We start from the raw sequence: 14458 nt of genomic DNA on the forward strand, positions 1-14458 counted from the left end.
TGTGTTTCACATGAATAATTTAAGTTACAGACACCACATTGGCAAACGTTAAAGCTGTTGAATATTTATGTTTGGAGATGATATTTGTGTCCGACAGTCTATCTGACTGAGTGTGCCAATCCCTTCTAGGATCGCCAGTTGCTGAGTATTGCGGAAGCGACAGGTGGGATTCGGTGAAGCGTTTATCTCGAACGCAAATGCCAATATTTCAGAACTGAAAATCATCTTTGTTATTTTCCCTACGTGACAGATCACTGACAGATTTACAATAGGGTTGTTACCACAAATGATTCTGAAATGAACATATTTTTTAGACAAAAACGCTTTCTGAATTAGGCTTATAAACTACATTAAAAAGAGGCCCACTTTCTTAATTTTCAAACTGTGGTAATTTAGACTTGCATGGGCTGATTTGAAATGATTTATTCCTTTTGAAGATATATATTTTAAAAAAGATACTGTTATTTCTGGTCTAAATGCTAGTCTAGTTTACCAGCTATTCACTTTGGTATAATTCATGAGTCACCCTTTGAGCAGCCGTGAAGGTCCGGGTTAGAACTGATCTTCAGTAAGCCATGCTTGTCGTAAGAGACTGCTAGGGAGATAGGGTGGTCAGACTCAATGACTTGGTTGACAACTGTCGCCGTATGCCATTTCCGTAGATCGATGCTCTTGATGTTTGATCACTGGATTAGCAACTGGTCCAGACTCGATTTGTTAAAGACCGTCTCCATACAGCCGGAATATTGCCGAATGTGGCGTAAAACTAGATTCACTTACTCATTCTCTGAATCGGCTGTGAGTGGCACCTTCCTATTTGAATGTTGTAGCATTGTCCTGTGAATGAACGCGGCCCGGACAGACACATCAGTATGTGGGAAGATCGTCACGCGAAGACCCTGGTTCGATTCCCTACAGTGGTACAATCCTTGAAGTCCATTTCTGCCGTCCCCCGCCGTTGCTGGAATAGTGCTAAAACCTAAACTGAACTGAACTGAACTGAACTGAACTGAACTGAACTGAACTGAACTGAACTGAACTGAACTGAACTGAACTGAACGAAACGAAACTAAGTCAGCGAGAGGGATCACCCGATCCATTATTAGTCATCTAATCAGTCATGGGTTGCTGATAGTAACAATAATTTTGTTACATACAAAATGGTTTAAAATAATTCTCTCTCCCTAAACTGTAAGGAAAATTAATAGACAAAAAAACCTTTGTGCAAATGTTCAGTTTCAAAGGTATGCAATTTGCATAGTCCCCTTATCTATCTATATCTATATATAATGAACTGTGATAAGACCATCTTTTCGCTATTTGGTTTAGAGATTTTTCACACCAACATTTCTGTTGATGGGTTTTAAATAACCCCACTCGCCACCCCCAAATATTATATTTCAGATTTTACCCCTAAGTGGCTTTCACCACAAGTAAACTGTTAAAAAAAATAGAATATGCCATCAGCCATTCGATTGTTCTTATTTCATACTCTTATGGGGTTTAAAAGTCCAGATATTTATTTCAGTATTTATTTTTTTCAGTATTTAAAATTTTGTTTTGCACCGATACCAAATTCGTAACAGAAATCTGATTTCATTAATGTAGATTTTATTTTATTTTTCATTTTATTTATCGGCGATATTTAAAAATGATATTTTTTTTAATTTATCAAAAATTTCAGTCGGCGGATCAGTAATCCAAGTGAAAAAAGTGTGGCCTAGGAAGCAGATTGATATTTCATCATCCATTGCAAGCAAGTAGTATGACTGCTGTTTGAACTCGCGTCATAAGAAGACAAACATGGCATATACGGGGTCCGGGTGGCATACAATGGACCCTGAATTTTAAATTTAATGTCATCATCTTAATTAAGAATACGTAAAATGCACAAAACACACACACGAGACACACGTTTGGGCGTATATGTTTCGTATCTCAATTGTATCAGGAGGAAACTTTTGCATCCAGTCTGCTTACAAATACTAGACTAGGTTATGTTTTATACATCACAGTCTCTATTAACAATTTGCCTTTGATATTCCTCAGCAATCAACAAATTATAAGTGCGTATGGTCGATAAACTTTGCAAGGAAATCCCAATGATCACTCAAAACAAGAAATATCCTAAAATATTTCTCGATGTTTTCACTGAACTAATGAGACAGATTGTAAACAAGGTTTAATATATTTTTTAAATGTAATCTGATTAAACCGAGTTATTAGCAAGAAAGTTTAACTTGCAAAAAAACTCGATATTACCTTCATTAATAATGAAATACTTAACATTACACGTACGTTTTATCACTTTCATTGTGTCTCATATGCATATTTTTATGACAATCCTCTTTGTAAACAGACAACCGTCGGCAAACATACACAGTTGTTGTGATACTACTACCAACCGGGATCACTTCCGGGTTACAACATTCGGAGATTCTCGGAGATATACGGCTCTGTTCGTTCCTTGAAATTAGCAAGAGGATACGAGTCAGCTCCGATTGTGAATCCGTGAATTGAAACTTCCGGATCGGGAGCACAGTGTGTTCATAGATAATAACACTCAGGCTGGTCATGAGAAGGTCGTTGAGAGGTCCGGGTTAGTTGTCACTCGTGTTTGAGGTATTGTACTGTCGTAACTTGGATTGTAATATTCGTTGACCATGGGGAATAGTCAAGCTTCTCCTCCCGATGAACATGAAGGCCATTCTAATGCTCAGTCGAGAAGCACAAGACGAGCCTCATCTAAGGCTCATAATGCTGCTCTTGTCAAACTATTTGAGGTGAGTGTTTTGAGTGATTTTTACTTTATAATTGGACGTGACACTTATTTAAATTCTTAGGGTCTATCAGCAGTGAATGTTTCATAACCATGTCTAGATTAGTGACATGGGATTATCTGCTAACGATGAGGACGGTGAACGATGAAGTGGATAACAGTTGTAAAGACGACGACGATGATGATGACGACGACGATGATGATGATGATGAGTTATTTGTGTTTTGTATGCAACTAAATCAGCATTGGAATTACGAATGATTTATTTCATATTCCAGTGTGCAGTGATTGGATTTTCTAATGGTGATACTGGCTAGCGACCAGCTATCGCCATTTTTAAGCGGGTTTTAACGATTTGGTCCATTATGTCCAATCAGAATCAAATAAAATTTGTCTTGATGATAGATCAGCTATTCAAATATGTTATCTGCTTGTTTACAGTTGCAACAGGGAGCAGGGTAATGTATATTGTGCTCTCCCAACAACTAAGAAGACCAATTATCGCCATTTCTGAAGTTTTTATGTTATTCGCCCAATTTTACTTAAACTTGGTAATTAAACTATTGTGTTTCAAACCTTGACATATTGAAGAAATTTCATATTTGGAATTTGTTTAAAAAAAAAGAAATTTAAAAGAACAAAACTCGCTCTCATTGAGGAATTTCGAAACTCGCTCTCATTGTGAATGTTGACGGATGCTGATATAGGCTGATGGGAATATGGAGATATGTGTGGAACTTATAAAAGTTGACATTTTGAGTAGTAGTTTGCAGTTTTTGCAATGTTTGTTTTCTCGAGGAAAAACGAAAAGATAAAGGTGAAAACTGACAGTTATATTTTGTCAGTATCGTCGGCATGATATCTGTCAAGTCCTTAAAATGGAGATGGAAATTTGGGTCAATTCAAAGTGAAGTGATTGAATGTTGGCATTATGGGTTTGTTCAGACAAATTAAATCTGCACTTTTTATGGACTGAATTGTCAAGTCAGCCTGGATGATTTTCATTCTATTCTCATTGTTTATGAAATTTCAAGTCAACACACTAATGGTCATGTGACATACCCCCGATATGTTTTGGTCTCGTCTTCCAAGGGATTCATATTTGTAGCATGTACAATGTGAAATACTTGCAGTAATTTTAACCATTGTAGCCAATCGTTTTTTGGATCTGTCAATGTGTGAAATACCACAGAAGTACAAGTAAAGCTGTTTGCGCAAGGGCTACAGCCAGGTGCTGGCGATAACTGGTATGCGGAGATAACTGGTTGCTAACCAGTTGTGTATTTTCAGGGATGATGATGATGTGAATATGACGTTTGTCATATTGGTTAGTCACAGATGATAATAATTAATCCTGTTTTTCCACTGGGGCACTTTATAAATGCATGTTGTATGAGGAACTGTCCTCCTTAACTACCAGACAAGAGTCATTCATAAGCTTCACTGCTTGATGACTCAGATTTCTCAATCAAGCAATCAGTGCGTGAAACCTTTATTCAAAGATCTCTCCAATCCAACTCAGAGGCCAATCAACCTGATACCTGTTTCAGATGTCAGTATGAAAATTCAAAATGCAAATTAGAAATTTTACAGCTCAAGCTGTTATATTTGTCATAAAACCAAGGCGACTGCTTTTTCATGATGATTTATGCATCTTGTATAACACAAACTTGAAATAAAATCAGTTTGAATGAATAGGAAAAGGCTCAGTCAAGAGGAAGATGCTTTAGTGGTTTAGTTTACATAATGAATTGAACACAAAGTTTAAATACAAAAAATACATATGGCATACTAGTATTCCTGGAATTAATACCAGTGATCTGAGCATGTACTAGTTGCATGGATATATGTGCTATATGAATGTCCTATAATAATATTGTGATTAAATGTAGTTGTTAGTGGTGTTCCAGCAATAAAAAATAATCCAAAATTGATAGAAAGGAAGATTATAATAATGATCAGTTGTAGAAAACATATTTTCGATTAATCAGAATTTTGTTGTTTTAGTATAACACACTTGAATAAAGTAAACTAACAATTAAATTTGACAAATATTTACAAACATGCACTCATTAGTGTAAAACTAAGCATATAGTAGATTTTAAAATCTAGTGTCTTTCGTGCATGAGTGCATTTCATTGCATGACAGTATTGGCTATAAAACCCCTTAAATTTGCATAAAAAGTGGATATATCTCGATATTAATTGATACTCGTTTATCATCCGATAATCGATAGTGAATTTGGTTTCTAATTTCCAACACTTGTAAGTTGTTGTGGATGTGATGATGAAACAGTGCTGCAATTTCCATGACTTCATCACGTCCATGATGGCCTGACCATTATTCCAGTTAAGATCAGATCAAGTCGGATGTCTTTTCTCTCCAAATGAAGTCCATGGAAAAGCTTTGCTTGCTTTCTTTTGTTGCAGGAAACTGGTAAATTGAGTTATTTATTTATGACATCACAATGTCAAACATACATGTAAGGTTTTGTAGATTAGTCATTAGCCTGGCTCTGTTTACAGTTGTTGTCAATATGGATTCCTGTACTCTTATGTGCACCTCAGTACATTCTTTCAACTTAATCAAAGCTTACATGATACCCCTACACAACTGACAACAGGGATTTATGACACACAAATGCCAGCATCCTATACACATTAAAATTGGCCATGGATACAACAGAAATTATTAGTACGGCCACAGTCATGCAGAAAAATTCCAAATACGTCTTGTAGAGTTTCCTGTTAAGTAACAATAAGTTATCCCTAGGTTTGGTACTACCTGGATTATAGTATCATTTGCAGGTTAATTATGTGATGATCATGATACACAATAGCAGAGACTGAATTACAGCATTATTACAACATAGTATGAATAATAATATTTAAGTGTATGGGAGCCCTATTTTGTAGTCTGGGAAGCCAGAAAATTAAGTATGAGTCTCAGGGACCCTCATATATAGAATTATGGTAAATCCCTGGTCAATACCGATTCCTGTGCTCTGATGTGTACCTCAGTACATTCTTTCAACTTTAATTGGCCCTTACATAATACCCTACATACTTTTGACAACACTATTGGCAACTTCATCTTGTTGCCATGGTTACAATGTTTTTATTCAGGACATGCTATGTTATAGGCTGCTTGCAATGAGTCAAGCCCATATTTGATGTTCTTGCCATGATATTGTTGGAATAGTCCTAAATAAATTGCCTAGTTTCAGCTGATCTCGCCTCTGACAAAATCTAGGCCAACAGAATGGAAATGTACATGAGTTTATAAGGAGCAACTTATCAGTATTCTCCAAACGTATTCTGTAACATAAATTGAAAATTAAATTAATTTAAAATCATGGTGTAAAAGTACTGTATACTGGCACTACCACACAGATCCCCATTCTAGTGGTGGTGGGGTAGTGTAGTTGTTAAAACATTCGCTTGCGGGTGGGGTTTGATTCCCCACATGGGTACAGTGTGTGAAACCCATAAATTTCTGTTGCCCATCAGTGATATTGCTAAAAATGACGTAAAACTAATCTCGCTCTCTCTGCCATTGTCCTTTTCAGGTAAAATATTTGTAACTACCTTTTCAACTTCTATGAAATTTTTCAAACTGTTGAACTTTGATTGTCATGCCATATATTTTAATCAAAATGTTTCCATTTCAAAGGGAACCCAATCAGTAAAACTTGCACCCCTTAAACTGATTTTTAACAATTTTAAAAGTCTAGAATGTAAAGCAATAATTTATGTAGTGCATGAAATTAATGTCATACTAGCAAAATATTAAATAGGATGTTTACGGATATGGTTAGGGTTTAGCAGCTTTTCTTTTCATGAGTGATTTTATTAATATTGCATAATGAGGATCATTGGACTCACTCACTCACTCACTCACTCACTCACTCACTCACTCACTCACTCACTCACTCACTCACTCACTCACTCACTCACTCACTCACTCACATTGACATGGGCAAGTTGTTGTTCATTAAACCAAGGAAGATGGTCATAAGGAAAGATGTTTCTTTCATTAACTAGTTTCAGCTGACATTGATTATGTCAGTCACATCTTCAAAGCTAGACAAATCCTTGATGGTGGCATGCTAGATATTATACAGTCTAGTCATGGACGGCAGTAGTTTCTAGTCCTCAAGTGTTTCTGAACTGTAGGTATATCTGCCGGATAATACACCATAAGCATGAGTTCCTGTGTACGTACTAACTGGACAAAGAGGGGCACTTGTTAAACCCATAAACAAGTGAAAATGTTTTTCAGAGATTAGGCAGTAGAGCACAACCCTACTTCAAATAATAAAACTAAACTTTTTTGTAACATTTACTTGGCGTTCTCAACGTCTTATGCACAGCAGTTTTTTGTTTCATACTGCAACATACACATGAAAATGGGTACAACCAATGGTTTACGTGACATGAATTCCTGTGTCCTATACTCAAAATAATTTACAACAGATGTGACAAAATTTAATAGCCTGTCCACAGGCACACAAAGGTCCAAATACCTTTTTGTAAAAATTTCGATCAAGTCACAATACGTTATTACTGAGTGAGTGAGTGAGTTTAGTTTTATGCCGCACTCAGCAATATTGTTATTACTGAGTCTATTATTTGTCGAGTATTAATGGAGTTTAATTCCTGCAACAACGTGATAGTCATGATACACAATAACAGTTACTGAATCACAACAGTATTACAACATAGTATTAATGATAATATTTAAGTGTCTGAGCCCTCATTTTGTAGTCAAGGTCCCCTTCAGAATTAAGAGCATGAGTCCCGGGGACCCTCTTGTCAAATACAGGTAAATCCATTGGATACGACCTTGTTAATTTTCAGTCTTAGTAGGTGTTTGTTAGTAAGATTGTGAACAGGTTTGTTTTGATGTTTTCCTAATGGGAGGGGATGCTTATTTGACCTTTGCTTAATACATCAGTGAGTGAGTGAGTGGGTTTAGTTTTACACTGCACTCAGCAATATTCCAGCTATATGGCGGCGGTCGGTAAATGATCGAGTCGGGACCAGACAATCCAGTGATCAACAACATGAGCATCGATCTGCACAATTAGGAACCGATGACATGTCAGCAAGTCTGACCACCCGATCCTGTTAGTCGCCTCTTACGACATGAGTAGTGCCCTTTTGTGGCAAGCATGGGTTGCTAAAGACCTTTTCTACCCCAGGACTTTCACAGGTCCTTAATACATCAAATATGGCAATCATGCTTAGATCGGTCCTGGGTTTCAATAACCTGCATGGCTTCAATTTGTAAAGCCTATTTCTAGGGGCCATCTGTTGGGATATTGTGTGCACATTGGTGAAAGAGGCATAAAATTACTAAACACACTCACTTACTCTTGATGAAATAAAAGGGATTTAGCCATTGATGGCAAGGAGTTGGGAAGGACATTTTTATGTAGGTATGATTTAAATGTCACATATGCTATTCACTTGGGGATGAGTCTTACACCATAATATAAAGTAAGTTAGTGAGTTAGTTTTATGTTTTTTTTAGCAATAATCCAGCAATATCACAGCGAGGGACACCAGAAATGGGCTTCACGCATTGTACCCACATAGGGAATCAAACCAGAGTCTTCATTGTGAAAAACAAAATGCATTAACCTCTAGGCTACCCCACCATCCAAGCACCATAGTAAAGAGACAGTCAAATGTGGATGCAAATCAAGACAAAATTTGTTTGAATTCTGTATGTTCTAAAATAGTTTATTAAAGAAATACATCACAGGTTTCTTAAGAAACTGACGCTGTTATTTCACCACAAATCCTGCCTGGCTTATCTCACAGTATGTATACATAAATGAATGATTGCTAAATATTTGAGTGTGTTTATGTCATTGTGCCCCCAGCTGTGAGGGTTCTAGTAGGGTGGGCACATGATCCCCCAGCATGTGATGATGTAGAAACAGCAGTCACTTTCAGGAAGTAATCAATTTCAAACCTTTCAATCAGCTGTCAGTCAGCTGACTGGTTCTTAATGATCTGCACTCAGGTGTGGTACAGCTCTTACACAAATAATTATATAGATCATAGAGATCAGTAATTGTTAATTAAATAGCGATCAATTATTAAAAAATATTGGAACAGAAACTTTGAACACAAATCCCAAATAAATCTCAAAGAAATGAATACATTTTAGTTTTACTTCAGCTCACAAACATGAGGTCCCAGAGACCCTTAATGTTTAGTTAAAAGACCCTTGCAGGCTGTGGCGGTGGAGTAGCCTAGTGGTTAAAGCATTCGTTCGTCACGCTGAAGGGTTCGATTTCCCACATGGGTAGAATGTGTGAAGCCCTTTTTTTGGTATCCCTGCCGTGATATCGCTAGAATATTGCTAGAAGTAGCGTAAACCTAAACTCGCACGCTCGCATGTGAAGTAACACAGCAGAGAACTGTATGTTGGAATAATTTTTTCAGAGCTTGGAATAAATCATTGATAGTGTCGTCTTTTGGATGAAATGATGAACATTACTGCTATGAAAGAAACAACCAAACAATTAGCAAAGTCAGAGATATGTTGGCCATACAATGGATGACATTGTGTTTCTCTGTGGACTCAGTGAAAATTTTTTCTGCATCCTATCTCCTCATTTGTGTGCACTTGATGCACATTTGTGTGTCGTGTAAAACCCTGATTTTACATCACTGTTAAGTGGTGACATGTTTATCGAAGGATTACCAGCAAAGCGTCCTGAACATGATTTAGAAACAGTCCATGAATAGCCTCAAACTTTTTGTATTGCATAAATAAATGACAACTTTATTTGATGACAAATGTTTTTGTTTGATGTTATCGATGACACATGTTGATAGTCATTAACAACTTTTCCTGTAGACAATATTTCCAATTATCAATCTTTTTTGCCAGCACTACGGCTGACTAATTGTTTCCATGCAGACTGGATTTGTGTCAGTAAATCCGCATTATTTTGTTCATCAGGAATGAAACAGGAAAATCTGGCATTTGTTGTAGCTGTTAGAATGGACAGAAATATGTTAATTTATGAAGGAAATTCAAGTGTCTTTACAATTAAACATTATGCCAGAATCAGAAAATTATCTAAAAGACTCAAGTTTTACCTGACAGACATATGGGGAAAATATTAAATTTCTGTACACAATGATATTTCAGATCTTTATCAATTAATAGATAAGGAATTTTACCCATGTATATTAATTCTGCTTTGAATGAAATATTGCAAAATTGAGTGTTAGATCATCTTTCTCTTCTGTCGTCCTTTTATTATCTAAATTTTGCACAATATTGCAAACAAACAATTAGTTATAAACATAATGGTATGAGCTGGGGATAACGTTCATGCAAAACAATAATTAAACATTTTAAAAGGTGATGCAAATTATGAAAATATGGAGCTCCCCAGATTCTGAAAAGATTCATTCAGAAATGAAAAATTCATTCAGAGATGAAAGATTCTTGATAAATTCCCTAACTGTCATCATAAAATAATAAACATCTTGGTCAGTTTGTTTTTGCCAAGAAAGTTTGACTAAAAATAAGCAGATATAGTGAAAATGTCATTGAAGGATTGTTTTGCATAGAATTCTAACATGGAAAAGAAATTTTATCCAAACTTACTCTGTTGACATGTTACATGAGTAATGATTTGGCTTGCACAACTGGAGGCGAGAAATTATCCTTAAACTACGTAGATGTGACAGTGATTGACAGCTGACACATTGTCGTTGACATGCATATGATGTATATATAACTACAAATAGATTTTTTGTTGAAATTATAGAATTTGTTCTTAAAATGAATATCCTTGACTTGTCAAGCCATCAGTCTCCATTCTGACAGCTGTTAAAAATGACACCGTTCATTATGTTGATGAGGTTAGCTACTGTTAGTGTAATACAGGCAAACTATATCACCATTATGTGATTGAGTGTGATTTGCGTATCTGCACATATGACTGATTTATTTAAGGAAATAAGAGTGTAAGTGAGTGAGTGAGGTTTTACGCCAGTTTTAGCAACAGTTTAGAGACATCAGAAATGGGCTTCACACATTGTAACCATGTGAGGAAACAAACCCAGATCTTCAGCATGCAGAGAGAATACCTTAACTGCTAGGCTACCCCACGTCCCTGCATGATAGAAGGCACATACGTTTGCAGTGCTGATTCAGATATGTAAACTCTGAAATTTCGGTACCCATATAAGGAATTGAACCCAGGTCTTCACCGTGACGAGCAAATGCTGTAACCACCAGTCTACCTACAAGGCTACCCCAACACCAATCACAGTACTGAACCCTGTCCTCACTTCAAAATGCAAATAAGCTGCTCACAGTTCACTTTACTTCCTGATAGAATTAAGTGCATGTTTTTCAACAGTTACGTTAAGTCTGTACAAACTAACTCCTTGTTGGAGGTTTGTATAAGTCATGAAATTTAAGTCATTTGCTGGTAGTTTGTACAAACAGTAATTGTGTAATGAATAACAAGCTCGCTTGTCGAGTTGTTTGCACCGCTGGAGACTGCAGAGCAGTCTTTGTGGGAATTCCAAGTTAGGATAGGTCACTTACGCCTCATGCTTGCATTTGTGTTGGGACCTGTGAAGATCCAGGTTAGAACTGGTCTTCAGAAACCCATGCTTGTCGCAATAGGTGACTAACAGGGTTGGGTGTGGTCAGGTTTGCTGACTTGGTTGACACGTCATTGTATCCCAATTGTGTAGAAGGGTGCTCATGCTCTTGATCACTAGATTGTCTGGTCCAGTCATGATTATTTACTGTAACCTGAATCAGTGTGCCCAGGAATTTCATTCTCAGCTCCATGGGAAGTATACATCAGATACTGTCTTACTCAGTTACTGAATTAATGCTTATGTAACTCACTCACCCACTCATTTGTCCACTCACTCAATCACCTTTACTGATTCTGTATTTTGATGTCTTGAGCTTGACACCCTTGACCAGTGATCTGAATCGTTACTGTCCAGTGACTCTTACTGCTGAATAGACTTTGTTATACAGTCAGATCATAGGTCAACTAAGTGTAAACATCAGCACTATATCCATACAAGAGGTGCATACCAATTGGGCCAGAAACACTGGAGATACTCTGTTTCATAGTCCTTGAACCTCAATATTTTTCTTTCTACCTTAGCCCTGTTTATAATGCTAAAGTCCTAAATGACACAGCCGAAGCTTGTTGGTAAAGGCAACTTACAGGATTGAGTGGTCAGGCTTGCTGACACTTGCTAGTTGACACGTGGCATTGTATTCCAATGACGTAGATCGATGTCATGATGTTGAACTTGCAGCACTCGTCATCGCAAAACAGTCTGAAAAGTAGGACCAGTGTTTTCAACCAACCAACCAACCAACCAAACTAAACCAAGAGGCAGCAAGTCCAGATTTCCTCATGTTATGAAACTCTACTCTATTTAAATGGAATTGATGTTTTCAATCAAAAGTTTATCTATTCAGAGAGCAGTGGAGGTCTGACCTTTGGGGAAAAAATCACTGTAGTCATTGAAATTACTCTGATAAAATGTTTAGGTTATAAATTCATGATAAATGTGTAAATTTTAAAAGCCTTTGGATGAAGGACAGTAAGAGTAACAACTATATATCACAGTAAGAATAATTGAAAATAGTATATACCTCTTAAACAGGATTTCAAATAAGGCCAATACAATATAAACAGGGGCTGAGTATTTTTAAGTACTGAAGTGAGTGAGTTTAGTTTTACTCCGCACTCAGCAATATTACAGCTATATGGCGGTGGTCTGTAAATTATTGAGTCTGGACCAGACAATCTAGTGATCAACAGCATGAGCATTGATCTGCACAGTTGGGAACCAATGACATGTCCCAACCAAGTCAGCGAGCCTGACCGCCTAATCCAGTCAGTTGCCTCTTACAACAAGCGTAGTCGCCTTTATTGGCAAGCATGGGTTGAAAGTAAGCAAGTGAACATGAGTCATCCATATTATAACAGGAAACACGCTACAATTCCGCATATCTCATGCCAAGACATGTTCAGAAAATAAACAGAATTTACATTGGATTGGGCAATGTCATCAGGGAGAGTAAACAATTAAACCACAGTTTGCAGATCCTGGCACATTCAGGGGACACAACTCTGCACTAAAATGAATATCAGTTCCGCCATTTATGTGTTACTTGTGAAGTATGTTTAGTATGTTTAGATGTTTAGACAACATGAAGTCTTCGTCTGTCTGACATTTGTTGGTTGAATATATTGGGTCCATACCCTTTAAAATATGTGTAAACATGTGCAAAGCATTGAAAGTTTGCTGAACATGTGAAAGGTGACAATAAAGATTTCAAATGAGATTATATTGTTCTTGACTAAACTCATCATCACTCCTGGAGCTACATCTGATAAGCTTGAATTTATTTATTTCAGAAAATGGAGATAACTGCAGACTTAGGAAACTCCCACCCAGGGGAGTTGTCCCAGACAACATTTGAGGTAGGTCAAACAATTAACTTTGTGAGAAAAACAAGATGTATGGATGTCAACTTTTTATTGTGAACAACACAATGTCTCGGTGCATATGCTTGCTGTTTCATCAGGTGAGCCTCTGATGAAGGACAAACATACTCTCTGAAATGTTGTGTTATTCACAATGAAGAAGTTTACATCCATTTATCTTGCTTTTCTTATGCATTCCACTTCTGAATGACCTTCAGAGGCTTAATTAACTTTGTGATGTGCATACTGAATATGTCAGGGGTGGTGAAATACTAGCATAGAAGAGTATTTCCCTGTTCTGCATATTTTTCTCCTCTGTTAGCGGTCCCTCCATCTATTTATATGTCAGGTGTTTGGTGTGGAGGACAAATTTTGGGTGGTGGCTTACGAAATGTTTGCCTAGATTTCAGTGAAGGATATTTTTTAATATCAACTTCCTGTAACTATCAAAATCATTTAAATGCAAGTTTTTGTGAGTCTAAGTATTAGTTTTAACTATAAATAGGTGGTTTGTGAAAATTGAAATATAAATTTGGATGTTTTTACGGACAATTATAGCAGCCTTGCACCCAAATATCTTCTTCAGAAGTTTGAATATGTCTGTATAGTGCATTGGGGAAAAAAGGTTGTATCCAGGATTTACTACAAACCCACAAGCCAGTGACTGTATTTTACTTAGCAGAGAAGACAATGAAGTAACACCCCTACATCCTGTTGGTCAAGCCGCACCTGTGTGGACATCCTCATGTACACCAGCGTGACAACCCACCACAGACTAGCTGACTCATCAAAACACAATCAACTTGGTATATAATTGCTCTACAGGGTGCATTGTTGGATGAGTGTTAGCAGTCTTTTGCATAAATTGTAGTTATCTCATTCATTGGTATATGTCTGATTCAGTTTGTCTGACACAATTCATTCTTGTAATGAACATGTTGCCCAAGTCTGTCTCACAGTCCCTGAATTTATGTTTTACCTACGGCCTAGCCCACCCTGCCATGACAAAGTCCTGAATGAAGGAGGTCAAAATTTCCTCAGGTTCTTAATCTCTAGTCTCAGTCACTTGTCTCCTTTTCAGGGCAAAAAGAATTGTTTGTTTTTTTATAAAAATTATTCAGAGTTTTCAAGTATTAGTCTACTGTTGTCCAAATGTTACTGCATACCA

General features: G+C 36.9%; 1 protein-coding gene across 1 annotated transcript in view; it reads left to right on the forward strand.

The window, feature by feature from the left end:
- Positions 1-2462: 2462 nt before the first annotated feature.
- The window catches only part of LOC137295875 (uncharacterized), a 35679-nt gene continuing 23683 nt past the window's right edge, over positions 2463-14458 (forward strand). Inside the window, exons 1-2 of the mRNA XM_067827440.1 lie at positions 2463-2783; positions 13222-13287. Of these exons, the coding sequence (XP_067683541.1) occupies positions 2664-2783; positions 13222-13287 (186 nt within the window). The 5' untranslated portion in view covers positions 2463-2663. The remainder of the gene's footprint in view (positions 2784-13221; positions 13288-14458) is intronic.

This window comes from Haliotis asinina, chromosome 1 (genome assembly GCF_037392515.1).
Source record: "Haliotis asinina isolate JCU_RB_2024 chromosome 1, JCU_Hal_asi_v2, whole genome shotgun sequence".
NCBI classification, from domain to species: domain Eukaryota; kingdom Metazoa; phylum Mollusca; class Gastropoda; order Lepetellida; family Haliotidae; genus Haliotis; species Haliotis asinina.